At 40.8% G+C, this 18,121-nt stretch overlaps 1 protein-coding gene and 1 non-coding gene across 2 annotated transcripts; one reads left to right on the plus strand and one right to left on the minus strand.

Moving 5' to 3' along the window:
* Positions 1–2,294: 2,294 nt before the first annotated feature.
* Positions 2,295–15,542, minus strand: STEEP1 (STING1 ER exit protein 1). The gene is made up of 7 exons (XM_061136070.1): positions 15,358–15,542; positions 13,743–13,860; positions 8,280–8,321; positions 6,334–6,472; positions 5,710–5,799; positions 5,016–5,108; positions 2,295–3,156 (listed from the first exon to the last, which is right to left on the minus strand). The coding sequence occupies exons 1-7, from the start codon at positions 15,479–15,481 to the stop codon at positions 3,094–3,096; spliced, it is 669 nt and encodes a 222-aa protein (XP_060992053.1). The 5' UTR covers positions 15,482–15,542; the 3' UTR covers positions 2,295–3,093.
* Positions 3,295–3,401, plus strand: LOC133053240 (U6 spliceosomal RNA). Its single transcript, XR_009692173.1, has one exon. It is a non-coding gene; the product is annotated as a U6 spliceosomal RNA (small nuclear RNA).
* Positions 15,543–18,121: the final 2,579 nt, after the last annotated feature.

Here is an 18,121-nt window from a genome sequence, read left to right on the forward strand (position 1 = left end):
AAAAGACAAACCATGGACTGGGAGATATTGCAAATCACATACCTGATCAAAGATTGCTATCCAGACTATATAAAGAGCTCTTAAAACTCAACAATACAAAAACAAACCCAACTTAAGAATAAGTAAAAGATCTGAGCATATGCTTCACCAAGGAAGATACATAGATGGAAAATTAGCAAGTAAAACTGTGCTCACAATGAAAAAAATAAAATAATCCAATTTAAAAAATGGGCAAAGGACTCAAATAGACATTTCTCCAAATATACAAATGGCCAAAAAGCACATGAAAAATTGCTCGACATCATTATTCACTGAAGAAATGCAAATCAAAACCATTATATATCATTGCTATTAGCATGGCTACTATCAAAAAAAAAAAAAAAAAAAGGGAATTTCCTGACTGTCCAGTGGTTAAAACTCCATGCTTTCACTGCCAAGGGCCCAGGTTCAATCCCTGGCCAGGGAACTAAGATCCTACAAGCTGGGAGAAACAGAAAAAAATAAATAATTAAAAAAAACAAAACAGAAAATAAGTGTTGGTGAGGATGTGGAGAAATTGGAGCCCTGTATATTACTGATGGGAGTAAAAACGGTACAGTCACTGTGGAAAACAGTATGGAGGGTTCTCAAAAAATTAAACAGGATTACCATATGATCCAAGGAGCAAGTGTCTTTTAATTTCATGGCTGCAGTCACCGTCCACGGTGATTTTGGAGCCCAAGAAAATAAAGTCTGTCACTGTTTCCATTGTGACTACAGTCATGAAATTAAAAGACTCTTATATCTTGGAAGAAAAGCTATGACCAACATAGACAGTATATTAAAAAGCAGAGACATTATTTTGCTGACAAAGGTCTGTACAGTCAAAGCTATGGTTTTTCCAATAGTCATGTACAGATGTGAGAGTTGGACCATAAAGAAGGCCGAGCGCCGAAAAACTGATGCTTTCAAACTGCAGTATTAGAGAAGACTCTTGAGAGTCCCTTGGATTGCAGGGAGATCAAACCAGTCCATCCTAAAGGAAATCAACCCTGAATATTCATTGGAAGGACTGATGCTGAAGCTGAAGCTCCAATACTTTGGCCACCTGATGTGAAGAGCCGACTCATTAGAAAAGACCCTGATACTGGGAAAGATTGAAGGCAGGAGGAGAAAGGGACAACAGAGGACGAGATGGTTGGATGGCATCACCAACGCAATGGACATGAGTTTGATCAAGCTCCGGGAGATGGTGAAGGACAGGGAAGCCTGGCATGCTGCAGTCCACGGGGTCACAAAGAGTTAGACATGACTGAGCAACTGAATAACAACAACCACATGTTCCAGCAATCCCACTTCTGGATATATAATCAAACGAATTGAAAGCAGGGTCTTGAAGAGATATTTGTACCCAGTGTTTTTACAGCAGCACTATTCACAACAGCCAAGAGGAGGAAGCAACATGAATGTCCACTGATGAATGAATGTGTAAACAAAATGTGGTCTATGCATAATTCTATCATATGGTACAACATGGATGAAACTTGAGGACATTATTCAATGCAAAATATAAGCCAGTCACAAAAAGACAACTACTGGGATGATTCCACTCATACGAGGTTTCTAAAGTAGTAAAATCCATAGAGACAGAAAGTAGAATGGAGGTTCAAGGAACTAGGGAGAGAGGAAAGGGAGAGTTATTGTTTAACAGGTATACACTTGCAGATTTATAAGATGAAAAAGTTCCAGAGATCTGTTGCAAAACACTGTGCATTTCAAAATAGTTAAGACAGTAAATTTTATGTTACATGTTTTTTACCACAATAAAAAAAGGAAAAATATGTTCAACATCATCTGTCATTAGGGAAATGCAAATTAAAAGTAGGAGATACCACTGAAAAACTGTCATAGATCAGAGGAGACTGAAGAGACATGAAAGCTAAAGGCAGTGTGAGATCCTGGTCACACAGCCCCATACCGGACTTTCCCAGGACTCCCACCCTTCTTTTTTCCCAGTTCTTGCTAGCTCACATCTACTCTCACTCCAAACTACTTCTCCTTCTAAATTCAGAAATCAGGAGGGAAATAGCAAAGAAAAATGCCCTACTATTTCCCATCGGCCTCTCACTACATGCCTTATGCTAAGTACAAGCCATGTAAGTAATATAAGGAGGTTAAAGTACTCTTCTTGCCCCAACACCTTGCAATACAGACGAACAGATAAAAACATGATGCAAACACTACATAATGGTGTCACTGAAGCAGCGTGACATTAAATATTTATGTATACAACACTCCTTCACAAACAGCAAATGTGAAATAAAAGAGTCAACAGATAACTTTTATTTATCTCAGTTATCATTTCTTACTCCATCACGTCTCCCTCCCACATGCCCACACAAGGGAGCAACATTCTCAGCTACTTGACAGGATGGTAGCTCCCTTAGGTTGCATACCCAGATCCCATTTTCATTCAGATCTGAGCTATCTTGCCCCCTCACTGGAATCTGACTTTTCCCTCTGTTAGTACAATGTCTGATGAGGGTTGGTTTGCCTGCAGTTTTAATATTTGAGGTAAAGGGAACTTTATGCAGATTCTGGCTCGTTACGGATTTTCTCAAACAGTGGAGAGATTCAAACCCTAACCAATACCTGCCAGTCTAAGAACAGAGACAGAGCCATGTAAAAGGATCTGGCCTGCTGTAACTTTAAATATAACTCATGCAGCTTTTTTCTATGACACATCACAATATTTTTTTTTTTCAAAAATCTTTAAACATTCCATTAACTTTGAAGAAAGAATAAGAACAGTTCCTTCAGAAACTAGAGACACACAAGCATTGATCTATTCATAGACCTGCTTCTACACAGATGAAGAAGTTTACATCAAATGAACAAAAAATAGTACAGAAGACATAAATACAGAAAGACTGAGAAAAATCTGTCTCTAGAAATCAGGTCAGATGGACTCAAAGTAGGATAATCACTGGGAAGCCACGTAAAGCTTTCTGCTGGAGTATAAAGGTAGAATAAGTCCATGTAGTCAAGAAAACACTCTTTTTCATCCTGATATTAAATGCTTGCCTCCAGCATGGGTCCACAGAAAGGTCCCGATCACTTGAACTGGTTGTCAATCAAGGTTCCCTTCATTTTTGCTTTCTTGGCTTCCAGTTCAGCCTGGAAAGAAAGAAAAGTTTATGTCCGGATACATGACATGAAACTCTGATTTTCCTGCCTTATTCTAACTTCCCCAATACTATCTGCTCATGCTCATTTAGTATACAAACTAGAACCGTGTATCTAAAATCATGATGGGTGCTCGCTTTGGCAGCACATATACTAAAATTGGAACGATACAGAGGAGATTAGCATGGCCCCTGTGCAAGGATGACACAGAAATTTGTGAAGCGTTCCATATTAAAAAAAAAAAAACACAGGGGATACATGCTAAGACCATCAGTGGTTGCCTGAAACCATGAATGGCACCAAACCCTATATATACTAAGTTTTTTCCTGTATATGATGCCTATGATAAAAGTTAATATATAAATTAAGCAGAAGTTGCTAATAATAAAACAAAACAAAACAAAACAAAATCATGATGGATTTCTCTGGAGGTCCAGTGGCTAAAACTCCACACTCCCAATGCAGAGGGCCTGGGTTCGATCCCTGATCGGGAAAAAAACTAGATCCCACATACCACAACTAAGACCCAATGCAGCCAAATAAATAAGTATTTTTTTAAATAAAAAAAATTGTGATGAATAGCAACTGCTTTCCAACCTTTCTGATGTTATGATACACATAGAAGATGATAACATCTGTATGGTAAAATGGGGTAAACACACAGAGCTCCGGTCAAAGGCAATCAGTATAAGGATTCCACAACTCCAGGATCCCTGAAGAGCGGGGGGAATCAATATTATGACATACCAGTATCCTGTTCTTAGCAGAACAGGAGGAATAACCCTGTTCTAGAACAGTGCTACTTAAAAGTTACGCAGTCCATGAACTGTTTGTTATCAGTCCACAAAGATACAAACAAAAATTGACAGTAAGCATTTAGAAGCTTTTATAGCTTCTAATTTGACTTCCCAAGTGGCGCTAGCGGTAAAGAAATCTGCCTGCCAATGCAGGAGACACGGGTTTGATCTCTGGGTCACAAAGATCCCCTGGAGGAGGGCATGGCAACCCACTCCAGTATTCTTGCCTGGGGAATCCCATGGACAGAGGAGCCTGGCAGGCTACAGTCCATGGGGTTGCAAAGAGTCAGACATGACTGAAGCGACTTAGCATGTATATCCACATAGCAATTTGACAGAGTAATAAAATAATTTCATAAAAAGAACTAAGGCAAATTCCTTTATGACATTTTATAAATTACAAACCTGCTCTTGACAAATTTTTTATAAAGAAGATGCACTGGCCCTTCACTTCAGAAAGTCTGATAAGCATGGCTCTCTCTAGATCACTATGGCAAGGTCAAGTGGCTCTCAAGACCCACTACCTGTGTCACCAAAAATATCCTCTACAGAGACATCAATGTCAGGATGTCTTATTTTAAAGAAACATCATAAGTAAATTACTATCAGGAAAACAGAAATGTAGGCTCCATCACACAAGGACGGTCGTGCTCAACAAAGAGCCCAGACAGTGGTGGTGGGAGCAGTGCTTTAAGCAGCAGTGAAAAGTCCCAATCCTGGCCCCCCAGTGTAGCCCGACTGTACACCTCCCATCCTGCGGGAGTGCCCATGCACCCTGATCTTGGACTCCTGACCTTGGACCACAAGTAGCAGATTAAATGATCATTCTGGTTGGGGCTGGCTAACCAGAACTATTATTGGGGGCTGGGATCCTGCTCACTATCACAGAGGAGGTTATGTACGGATAGCCACAGCCCAGGGTTAGACACCCGGCAGCCAGCTACACCATATCCCCGAAAGACTTCCTAAAGGGCTCCCCCGCCCACCCGAGGGTCTTTGCGATGGAGGAACTGGAACAGTTCAGTGCCTGCCCCCCTACCCCACACCACTCACCAGCTCCTGCAGGCGCCTTTTACTCATGCCTTTGCGCTCCAGCTGCTTTTCAATCACCTTGGCATTCTGCGCATACGAGTCAGCAACTTCTCTCTGAGGGAAGAATGAAGCATCCTCAGGCCAGCAGTCTCACCCAAGAGGAGTAACAGAGACCTCAGGAGAAGTTTATACTCCTCAGGTTATAAAATCACTACTGAAGTGGCCGAATTTGGCTCCCTTTCCACTCCAGCTTTTCAGTAATCTGGGGGAGTCAGGTTTCAACTGAAACCATGTTTAAATAACAGAGAACATCTCTGTGTAAACATCATTATACTTAAGTACCATAAAGGGAATTGCTTCTCCTGCTAAGGACAGATGCCCACACTGTCAAAGCTGGACTGAAAGGGACCGGAAATCCTTGAGTCTGGTAATTTTTCAACTGAAGAGGGATGTGCTCCCTAAGGCCTCTCAAAAAACAGTATGTAAAAAATGACTGATTTAGTCCAACTCCCTGTCCCTCATCCTACAGATGTCCCTGAAACACATTTCCCTGAAATCCAGGGAAACAGGAACTAGCCCACTGTCACAGTGTTCCTTAGTAGCTAGAGTGAAGTCTAAGAGGCAAGTTTCTAGCTTTTCTGCTATTCAATGGTCTAGTTTGAGAGTCCCCCTTCGTCCCCTCCCATCCAACTCCCCTGAGGGCAAAAGCACTTACAGCCTCAATCTCTTCTTCTTCTTCATCAATAGTAGACACAGTCACAGAGCTGAACTTGCCCATGTCTTTAGTTCGCTTGGTCATCATCACCTGGAGATGCAGGAAGAGGAACCAGTCTAGTTCACCTCTCTGAACCATGTGTGCGTGAGTGTGTATGAATCTGAGTGTGCAAGTGCCCAAACCTGGGTGTTGGGGGCAGGAGAGGGATTATTGGGGAACATCTGCTTCTTTGGGACAGGCCGGCCTATCTAAAAGTGCCCATCTTTTAATCTGCACTATCGTTTTCTAATATTTGACATCAAGGGTTTTCAAAATATATTTAAAGATTAACTTTCTGCATTCCATCTCTAATTGCTCACACTGGAAAAAGAAGAAATTTCAAAGGAAGTACATGTGAATAAAAGCCATACAATTTCCAACTTTATTCATAAAGCAGACTGTAGGAAAGAAAAAAGAACACACGATAGGTGTTAAAATTTTGTAACATCTGCTTATACACAAAAATGGCATCCTCTTAATAAAGAGAGCATACACAAGGGGCATGCTCTCATGCACCATAATCTAAAGTTTTAGGACTATATCTGTAGCTCCATTAACTCATCTGTCTCCTTCATTTATAATTACCTTCTTAGGAGGCTCTTGTTTCTGAGTGTATATGTTCGTTTTCCCAAAACCCTGGCCAAACTTGACCACTGCTCCATCCACAATGAAGGTCACAGGAGCATTCTTGGGCTGGGACTGGTAGAAGAGCGGCAGCCCACACCTGCAAATAGCAGAGTGAATCTCAGGCAGGCCTCAGGATCCAAACCCCCCAAACACTGCTTCACAAAGTGGGCTCAGACTCTGCAAATATGTGTGTTTGTGGCATCAACTAATGATCAGCTCTTCCTGATGTTTCTCAAAACTACTTGATAAGAATCACTGAGGGCGCTTGTTACAACTGCCGATCAGATTCCGAGGTCCCACCCCCCAGGGGATCCTGATTGAGTTACTCTGGGGGCTGAGGCCTTCAAATCTCTCTTAGCATCCCATGCAGTTCTGATCATTAGACAAGTATGGCAAACGCTGGCTCCTGCTGCTGATTTCTTTCCAGTCAAAACTGCTGCCATTCTTCCCAGAAGTCTGGGGAACTAGTGTGGGGTTCTGCCTTGTTCTGTTTTATCAGGGTCAAGAAGCAGCAGAAAGGCTCCACTGTGGCTGGTCCGCCAACTAAGCTTTGAGCAATCAGAACTAAGTTCACAGCATATTTTCTGTGGTTGGTTATTTCTATTCTACTTTTTCAGCTAAATGAAGTAGACCCACACCCATAAGATACGATTAAACTCATCTAACAAATCTAATGTGGCTGTAAACTAAAACGTCCTCTTAGCCAGTTCCCTGCTTTAATTCTCCTAGTCTGAGTCTTCTGAGAGCCAAGTTCAGTTCAGTCGCTCAGTCATGTCTGACTGTAAACTAAAACGTCCTCTTAGCCAGTTCCCTGCTTTAATTCTCCTAGTCTGAGTCTTCTGAGAGCCAAGTTCAGTTCAGTCGCTCAGTCATGTCCGACTCTTTGCAACCCATGAACCACAGCACGCCAGGCCTCCCTGTCCATCACCAACTCCCGGAGTCCACCCAAACCCATGTCCATTGAGTCAGTGATCCAAGAGTGAACTGTAATTACATCAACAAGATTAAACTTGTTGAAGTTTAATATTCTCACTGCTAACAATCTAAAGCTGGATATCATATATATATTTTTAAATAATACTCTCTAAAGTTCTTGGGTCTGTGGTCCTGTAATAGACTTTATAAATAGGTTTGGATTAAATTAGACTATGTTATGTTTACCACAAGACTGAGCAACTCCACTCCAGGAGAAAATACATGTTCCCACAAGATTTACACTGGAATGTTCATAGCAGCTTTCTTTGTGATAGCCAAAGTCATTAACAACTCAAATGACCTTCAATGGGTCAATGGTTAAATGAACTGTGGTGCGATGGAATACTACTCAGTGATAAAAAGGAACTACCATTACACATAACTTGGATGAACCCCCAAAGCATCATGCTACGTGAAAGAAACCATATGAAAGAGATACACATTGTATGCAGTAGAACACACACTGCAGAGTTTATGTCACATTTTAGAATAAGTAAAACTACAGCAGCAGAAGGTAGGCCAGTGCTGGCCAGGGGAAGGGGGACTGACTGCAAAGGAGCCCTGGAAATGTACTATGTCACAGGAGGGGTGATGTTATGTGCCTGTATGTTTTTGTCAATACTCATCAAACTGTCCACTTAAGAAAGCAAATTTTATTATATATAAGTTACACCTCAATTAAAAAATAATATGTTTCAAAATCCATTTTTTGTGGACAGTTGGTCAGAGGTGTAATTTGGCCAACTGCAGCTCTTCAAGAAGCCTACCTGCATAACTGAAGTCTGAAGGCAGGTTAAGACTATAAGGATAAAAAAAAAGATTATAAGGATAAAGATATAACAGAGAACTGTCTCCAAATTATGCTTTTCCTAACACATCACTACCTCAACTTTCTTATGCTCAGGGAAACCCACACTGTTAATACTTACTTTGCACATTTCTTCCTGTACTGTCGTTCAATGCCTTCAGGTCTGCACAGAAAATGGAAGTTAAAAAAGATCCGAACAAATCTCATAACCTACCAACCTCACTTGCTCATTTCCTCAAATGTTAAAATGGCTTTTCAAAAGCTTTCCTTTCCTAGATCAGCTGTTGGTTTACACGTGTATTCATTTTAAAGCACTTCTTCCATCCACAGGCACCCTCCTGACAGAGGAGGCAGTGTGGTAGTAGTTACAGTCACAGAAGCAGTCGGGTTCACAGTAACAATAACACCAACAATAACAACAGTGATAATCACTTGCATAGCTTTTATTATGTACCAGGAGCTGTTCTAAAGTATACGTGTATTCACTCATTTAATCCTTACAACTACCCTATGAGGTAGGTCATATTATCATTCCCATTCTACAGATGAGGGTGAAGAAGCACAAAGCAGTTACACAGTTTGCTCAAGGTCACAGAGCTAGGAAGTAGAATAGGTTGAACTAAGGTGGTCAAGCTCAACAGCCCACACAACATTGCCTTAGATAGATAACTGGGAGGTAAAGACTCTTCCACCCATCCAGTTGTTTCATAGAAACCTGGAACTCACCTTTGTCTTCTCTTTCCCTCATCTCCCACAATCTACTTCATCCACAAATCCTGTGGATTTTAGCTCCAAAAAAGGTCTTGAACCTACTTTTCTCCACCCTCCTGCCACCGTCTCAGCCCAGTCCACTAGTATCTCTTCTCCAGATTATTGTCCCAGCTACCCCCCAGTCTCCTCACTTCCCTCCCTGTTTCAACTTTTTAAATAAGCAGTATGCGCACATGGTATAGAAAAGAGTATAAAGTGAAAGGTAAATATCCTCTCCACTCATCTTCCACACGCCTGGTTCCCTCCCCCAGCCCCAGAGGCAAATACTGTTACTGGTTTCCTCCGTTCCTCCCAGAGTTGATGATACAGCAAAGTTTTCTCTTCCTTTTTAGACAAATGTAGCCCACCTGTTCACTTAAAGTGAAACAGCCTCTCTGTTCACTTAAATTTATATCTTGGTTAAAAAAATATGTTATCCTTCCCAATCAGTTGATAAAGACTTGCCTCATTGTTTATCAGGGCTCCATTCTATCTATTTGTATGGATGAACCAAAATGTCTTACCTGCTGGGTAAATCCTCCAAGTGTATCCACTTCAGATTCTAATAGATAACAGCCAAATTGCTCTGCACAGAAGTTGAACCACTGTATACCCCACCACCAATGTGAGACTTCCTGTTTCCCTACAGTCTTACCAACACAGTATGTTATTAAAATGTATGACAGCCAATCTGGCATGTGAAAAATGAGATCTCAAAATCTGCATTTCTTTTTTTTTAAAGAGTGAAGTTAGGCATCTTTTCATATAGTTAATAGACATTTGTATTTTCTTTTTTTTTGATAAACAGTCAGTCTATTTTTGGCCTACTGAGTTGTCATTTTATTTTATTCTATTTATTCTTATTGTTTTGTGTTGTGTTGTGACTAAGCTGTGTAGCACATGGGATTTTATTTCCCCACCAGAGATCGAACCCGCGCCCCCCCTACAGTGGAATCGTGGAGTCTTAACCACTGGACCACCAGGGAAGTCCATCTCTATTTTATATTAAGGAAACGTGCAAATGTTAAGGGTTCCTGCAAATATTTCTTCTCCAGCTAGACATTTGTCTTTGACTTTTTCCCCCATGTGGAAATTTTGGATTTTTACATGATCAAATCAATCGTGTATATGATACTTAGTTAGGACTTCTCCACTCTAAGTTCATATCTAAAATAAAAATTCTGAGCACTTATTCTAGAACCTGCTTTCATTACTATCTCACTCTCAGTCGTTCTCCAAAGAGAGGCAAGAGTGGCTTCCCAGGACAGCTAGAATAGAACACAAACTCCTCACCATGGCCTTCTAGGCACTGGCTGGGCAGAGAATCTGGTCCGGCCTCATCTCCTACCTTCCTTCCCGCTCACTGTGACCTCTCCACACCAGCCTTCCTCTGTTCTTGGAACAAATAAGTGCTTTCCCATGTCTGATCTTTCACACACACTCTTCTCTCTGCCTGGAATGCACTTCTCACCTGTTACAGTCTCATCTTTTTTGGTGTCAGTTCAAATATCACCTAGTTATAACAGCCTGCCCTGAACACTTTTTTGAAGAGGTTCTCATGTGATTCTGGATGAGCCCTTTGTTTTATTTGTACGACTTTCCATAATCATAATTACTTTATTTTTTTTGTCATCCCACTAGACTGTAAGGACCATGAGATCAGAGATCAGCAGAGACCACGCTTGTCTGGCTCACACTCTATTCCCAGAGCTGAGCACAGTACTGCAATAAACACTGACTAAATGAATTCTTAAAAGAATTTAAGTTTAGCGAGGAAAATTATAACCACAGAGGTAAGTTCTTAGATGGAGGAAAGTGAACGGGGTGACAGGAACACAGCGATGGCAGCACCAAATCTGTCTGAGGCAGTTATGGAAGGCTTCGTGAGGTGATGTCAACAGTCCTGATAGAAAAATGGGATTTCAAGCAGAGGGGCAACTCTGTGCAAAAGGCCAAACAGCAGAGCATATCCAGAGAATTACAAATAGTCTAATGTTCTTGGGACCTAAAAAGATCAAGGGAGTACTACTGATCTGATAAGACATAAAAAAAAGATTTTAAGATTATACTATGAATAACTATACACCAACAAACCAGATAATCTAGATGAAAATAACAAATTCCAGGAATGATAGAATGATACAAACTACCAAAACTCACTGGGAAAAGAAAATCTGACTAGACTATGATAAGTATAAGGAAATTGATTTAGTGATCAAAAAACTTTGTGCAAAGAAAAGGCCAGGACCAGCGGCTTCACTGGGGAATTCCTCCAAAAGTTCAAAGAAGAATTAATACCAATGCTTCACAAACATTTCAAAAGAGGAAGAAACACTTCCCAATTCATCCTGTGAGGTCAGTAACATTACCTGAACATCAGGCAAAACTATCACAAGAACAACAAAAACAACAAATTAGAGATCAACACTGCTTAAAATTATACAGACAAAAATCCTCAAAAAAAAAAAAAAAACCCGAATCAAGCAGCATATAAAGGATTATATATACCACATGGCCAAGCAGAATTTACCCCAGGAATGCAAGATTGGTACAACGTACAAAAAAATCAATCAATGTGATACACTATAATAACAGAATAAAAGAGAAAAAACACATGATCATCTTAGATTCAAAAAAAGCATTTGACAAAATTCAAAGCCCCTTCAATATGTTAGAAATAGAAGGCAACCTCCTCTACCTTATAAAAGGCATCTATGAAAAATTCACATCTACTAAGCCACATAAATGAACATCATACTCACTGGTAAACGACAAACCTTTCCTCTAAAATCAGTTGACAATTCCAGTTACAATAGCATCAAAAAGAATACAATACTTAGGAATAAATTGAACAAAAGAAGTGCAAAACCTGTGCACTGAAAACTACAAAACATCACTGAAAGAAATTAAAGACCTACGTAAATGGAATGACGTTCCATGTTCATGACCTGAACACTTAATGTTGTTAAAATGGCAACACTTTCCAATGAATCTACAACTTCAACATAATCCCTAGCAGAATCCCAGTTGGCTTTTTTTTTTTTTTTTTTTTGGCAGAAATTGACAAGCTGATCCTAAAATTCACATGGAATTGTAAAGCATCCAGAATAGCCAAAAAACAGTCTTGAAGAAGAACCAAGTTGGTAGACTCACACTTAATTTCAAAACTTAATACAAAACCACTGTAATCAACACAGGGTGGTAGTGGATGTGGAAAGTGACAGGTTGCAGGGCACGTGATTAGGCAGACTGCCATATTTTCAGTAACCAGGGCTCCCACATTCAGCTGGCTAAAGAGGAAGGGTACGATCAGACTGAAATTTCGCCCTGGCTAGGAAGGGAGCATGCTCAAGTGGGCCCTTGGAAAGACTGTTTATGATTAGAGCAAGAACTACATCAACCAAGGAGAAAGTCTTCCATGCCTTGTTGGTAAACTCTGAGAACTGTGGCCCAACAGAAGCACCTGGCCAGAGACCACTGGCCTGGGCAATACCAGGCACTAAGGCTGGACCCAAAGCTGGCTCACTCCCAGGATCAGGCTGACTGGATTCCAGGGTTGCCACTGCAGTCTGGGGCCACCCAGTTTTCTGGCCTGGAGGTGAGGGCATCTGCCTTATAGTGCCACAGGAGCCTGTGGCCTAGTTTTGTTGTTAGATCACTGCCTGTATTAACTAATATAATACATGTAATAAATATTTTGGTAATCCTAAAGACAATCAGTTAATAATTTTCAAAATCAGAAACCTGAATAAAGGTTACCAGAGAGAGAAAAAGCACAAGAGAATGAATTTGCTTTACATAGAGCATGTTATTTATAAATCTTCCCCAATGTTACCTGGGGGGCCTTCTTTTGTGAATTTCATATGTTTTATAATCTGCACCCTCCATTTGTATTTTGTATATAACCAGTTTTCTCTTCAACTGCATAATTCTAGCCTGATTTGGCACTGAATGTTGCCTAGCAATAGTTTCTAACTCTTTTCATCAGTGTGGGCTGATAACAGTTTGGTTTCTTAAATACACATAGCTAGATGTCAGCTGGTAGTTTTTTCTGGTTCAACACTAGAATATAAGCTCTGTAAGGGCAGGGTTCTTTGCTTGTTTACTGGATGTAGTGTATGGCCTTTACATAAAATCCAAACTTGTCTACTTTAGCATTTTATTCTGTCCCTACTCCAGGCTCCATGAACCCCTTCTGGTAAAGTAACCTGGGCTCCAGCCACAAGGGACTACTTAAATTTCCCAAGCACACTGTATTCGATGCTTTTAATGCTTCCATAGTCCTTCCACCTGGAATGTTCCTCACCTACTTGGTGAAATCCTAGTTCAAGGCCAAACACAAATGCCACCACCTTTTGGTGTCTTTCCTGACCACCAGTCAGGCAAGATGACCTGCTCCTGTTTTCCCAGAGCCTTCTGTTCACACCAGTATTTTATCATATCACAATAGTGAATGTGATATCATATCATATCACATTCCCTTGTTGAGCCATGAACTCTTTAATGGAAAGGACGATGCCTTACTCATCTTTGCAGATCCAGTCCTTAGTACAGTGTGCCCTGGTGTGCTCCAAGAGATTACAAGTTGAAACTTATTTTACTTGCAAAAGCCCCAAATTACAGCTATCAAATGGCAATAGAATCACATCTCACCAATTCAGCAAAGCACAATAAAAACATGGCTGTATTAACAGAAGTTGAGAACCACCACAAATGTCAAAGTATTGGGCCCCAAATACATGACCTGTTCGATACTAGATGGGGTATTTATACTTCTCAGAACTAGAGCCCAACACAAGCAGAAAATCCTAGACAGAGAACATCAACGTCTTACCTCCGAAGATATATAGTCTCCTCATCTTCGGTGTTACAAAACTTGTGGGCGTGTTTGGCACCATCAATCACACGGGACCGGTCCCGGGGCCTCATGGGCAACTTCTCTAACTGACAGTCTAAAGGAATGAAGAAAGATTTGGTCACAAGAGTCACTGAAAAATACCCTGAGGCAATCAGAACTTTTCAGGGGGGCCCTTTGCACTGTAATTTTTACTACAATTATCACATTTATTGAAGGCTATTATTGAATTTTCCAACAAAAAATGACTTGGTGTCAGGAGATCTGGATTTTACCTCCAGCTGTGCTACTGGTGATCTTCAGCAAACCACTTCCTCTTTGGGGGTCTGTCCCCTTATCTGATTATATTACCTCAAAAGTCCTTCCCAGCACTGCCTTTCAAGTTTTCTATGAGTCTTTCTGTTCCTGGTACATATGCTTAGGAAAGGAGGGGCCTGGACTAGAGTGGTAGAAATGGAGGTGGTAAGTAGCAGTCAGATTCTGGATAGCTTTTCAAGGAAGCACCTGAAGAATGTATTGATGGGCTGAATGCAGAAGTCAAGAAAGATTCTGAGATACTGGGTGAATAGTGGTACCACTGATACAATAGGGAAGTCTGAGAGGAACAGTGGAGAGCAGAAAGTAGGGGATCAGGAAGTTAATTTTGAAAACGGTCTCTTTTTAAAAATTTTATTTAAGTATAGTTGATTTACAGTGTTGTGAGAACATGGTCTCTTTTGAGAGGCCTATTAAACATCCAAGTGGAGATGCTGAATAGGCTGAAGTTTGAGAAAAGGTGCAGGTTAAAGAGGAACATTTGAGAGTCATCAGCATACAGATAGTATTTAAAGCTTGGAAATGGTTGAGATCACCTAAGGAGTGAGTACAGATTGAGAACAGGTAAGAGGACTGAGCCACAGGGCCGTGCAATGCCTGAAAGTCTGAGACAGAAAGAGGAGCCAGACACTGAGAAGTGTGAAAATCGAGGTAGGAGGAAAATCAGTAGAGTGCAGAGTCTTGGATGCAAATGAAAATGTTTCAAGAAAGACGGACTGATCATCTCTGTAAAATGCTGAGGGGGGATTTAAATGGGCATTGATAATTGATCATTGAAACAGGTAACACCTTCGTTAGTAACTTTGACAAATAACGTTTATATGGTTAGGTGAAAAAGTGAGGGCAAGAAGGAATGGGAAATGAGGATGCAGAGACAGCCCACAGACGCAATTCTTTTTAGAAATTTTGCTATAAAAAAGTAAAGAAATGAGGTTATAGCTCGAGGAAAATGTAGGCTCAATGGGGAGGGGTTCTTTTCACTTGATAAAAGCTATTACAAAATCTTTGTACCGGGCAGAAAGGTCACAAAGTTTCTAGAGGCAGAGAGGGAGAACAAGGAGTATATTTTTTCTAAACGAGGAATTTCCTTTTGAAGGCGGTCTGCATACAGAATTACAAGATGAAGCACAATACAGAAAAGCTCCCTGGAGTGAGGCGGCGAGGGGTACGGAGGATTTTAATGGAGGGGAAAATCTTCAAAGAGACGCGGCTCTCAGATCACAGCCAGGGGAAATCCGCCCTCGAGAACCCGAAGTTGCACTCCTTGCAGACCACTCACCCAGCACCAGGACCATCTGGCCGCACAAACAGTAGTAGACGTGAAGGGGCTTCTCGCCGTCGTCATATTCCTCCCGGTCCCGGGTGTCAGAGCAGACGACGGACCGGGACACTACTTTAGGCATACTTCAGAGCGGCAGCCAGGAAACGCTAAGCCAAAATTACGGGTCGCGCAAAAGTGACGTCACACACGCGTCGCGGCTCTTCCAACTGAAAGGTTGGTCACGTGTCAATGGTAGTCACGTGAACTTCCGGGCCTTCCCATTAGTCGAAGAGGCACGGGGGATGCCTGGTGTCTGCCAGAACCTCCTTAAGTTCTGGGGGACTGCTTTACTTGGGACTTGGGACACTCTTAATCATTTAAATTATTCATTTATATTACTATATACATTGCATATGTATATGCATATATGTAACTAGAAATAAAAAAGGGCTATTTACACTTTATATGCATAATACAGATTTTAAATGTGCCTCTAAAGGTGCTCAGACAGTAAAGCGTCTGCCTATGTGGGAGACCCAGGTTTGATCCCTGGGTCAGAAAGATCCTCTGGAGAAGGAAATGGCAACTCACTCCAGTACTCTTGCCTGGAAAATCCCATGGATGGAGGAGCCTGGCATGCTACAGTCCATGGGGTCGCAAAGAGTCAGACATGACTGAGCGACTTCACTTTCAAAGGAGCTCAGTCCTGGGTGTTCATTGGAGGGACTGATGTTGAAGCTGAGACTCCAATACTTTGGCCACCTTATGCGGAGAGCTGACTCATTTGAAAAGACCCTGATGCTGGGAAAGATTGAGGGCAGGAAGAGAAGGGGACGACAGAGGATGAGATGGTTGGATGGCATCACTGACTCAATGGACATGGGTTTGGGTGAACTCAGGGAGTTGGTGATGGACAGGGAGGCCTGGCGTGCTGCGGTTCATGGGGTCACAAAGAGTTGGACACAACTGAGCAACTGAACTGAACTGACTGATTCAGGATGAGTACATAATGAAGTTGAGGAATCTTAGAACTTGAGATCTAGTTTACATAACATATAATTCACCCTTTCAAAGTGTATAATTCAGTGGGTTTTAGTATATTCATGAAGTTTTGCAACTATCACCACTACCTGATATTTTCATCATTCCCCAAAAGAAATCCCTTAGCCGGCACTCTTTCCACCTCTTTCCCAGCCCCTGGCAACCACTAATCTAGCTTTCTGTCTCTCTGGATTTGCCTCTTCTGGAAATTTCTAATGAATGAAATCATACAATATGTAGCTATTGGTATCAGGTTTCCTTCAGTTTTGTTTCCAAAGGTCATCCATGTTGTACCATGAATCAATCAGTTAAAAAAAAAAATGAATCACTAAAAAGGAACTTCATTCCTTTTTATGACTGGATAATATTCTGTTGTATGGATATACCACATTGTGTGTATTCATTCATCGGTGGACAATTGGATTATTTCCACTTTTGTAATCTAATGAGTACAGCAGTGCTACTCTGAACAGTGGTGCACAGGTTTTTGTAAGAACATATGTTGTTATGCTTTTATGTTTTGTGAGGGCATATGTTCTCTCAGATGTTTACTAAAGAGTGGAATTTCTGGGTCATATGATAACCTTATGTTTAACTTTTTGAGGAACTCCTAAGAATGTTACCCAAAGCAGGTTTATTATTTTACATTTACCACCAGCAGTGTATGTGGGGTTCTGATTTCTTCATATCCTCACCAATAATTATCTTTTTTTTTCCTTATAGCCATGCTAGTGAGTGTGAGGTGGTATCTCATTGCCATTTTGATTTGCCTTTCTCTAATGGCTGATGATACTGAGCACCTTTGCATATACTTTTTTTTTTACATTTAAATATCTTATTGGGAGAAATCCCTACTCCAATCCTTGCCTATTTTTAATTGGGCTATTTGTTACTATATGGTTGAATCATGAGACTTCATTATGTATTTTTGGATACTCTATGCTAATCAGGTGATTTGCAAATAGAGACATCTGAATGATCCCGTTTGCCACAGGTTTAGGGAACATCTTCCCACCCTTCCTTCCTCAACCAAGAAACTCTCCCAGAATGCTCTTTGTGGAGGACCAGAACCTGAGGCCACCCAGAGTAAGGACATTTAGATAGCTTACATTGGATCATTTCAAGTGACACCATTTGACACTATTTTGGATGACACCAAAATAGTGGACTTTTAACAGAGAACTTACTGAAGAAAGCAGGAGTTTGGTGACCAGAAAATTGACAGAATAGCTGGAAGAAGAGTAGTGTTCTAGATATACAAGATGTAAACCAGTGGGAATTTAAAGCCATCTTCTAGCCTTCAAATGAACATGAGTTAAAGCATAAAAGAAGTATCAAGTCTTTTAAGACTCACAGCATTTTCTCCTTAGGTCTTAGTGTAATGTCATCCCTATAAGTCTATGTTATTTAGTATTTCTATATCTTCTACTGTGTGCAGGCAATGTGCTTATTAATACAACTCTGGTTGCATAGTGATCAGTTATAAATAGTCTCCCTCCCTCATGTGGCTTAGTCTAGTGCAGGGATGGGCAAAGGGCTAGAGAGTAAATATTTTAGACTTTGAAAGCCAAGAGGCAAAATCAAGAACTTTATGTAGGTATTTATATCACTAGAGAAAACAAATTTTCCCAAATGTTTTATCAATGGAATTCAAAATATAATAATTGAGTATAATTTTTCATAATACAGATCTACTAGTGAGAGGAATGACATTCTTTTATGAAGAGGATAGTATTTCACT

This window comes from Dama dama, chromosome X (assembly GCF_033118175.1).
Source record: "Dama dama isolate Ldn47 chromosome X, ASM3311817v1, whole genome shotgun sequence".
NCBI classification, from domain to species: Eukaryota; Metazoa; Chordata; class Mammalia; order Artiodactyla; family Cervidae; genus Dama; species Dama dama.

What these genes read in the sequence shown, in the direction of transcription:
- STEEP1 (XM_061136070.1), bottom strand. Translation starts at nt 15,481, where the DNA reads ATGCCTAAAGTAGTGTCCCGGTCCGTCGTCTGCTCTGACACCCGGGAC. An exon ending in TACAGGAAGAAATGTGCAAA is followed by an intron (nt 6,473 to 8,279) that starts GTAAGTATTAAC and finishes TGCTATTTGCAG; the next exon opens with GTGTGGGCTGCCGCTCTTCT. An exon ending in AAAGGCGCCTGCAGGAGCTG is followed by an intron (nt 3,157 to 5,015) that starts GTGAGTGGTGTG and finishes CTTTCTTTCCAG; the next exon opens with GCTGAACTGGAAGCCAAGAA.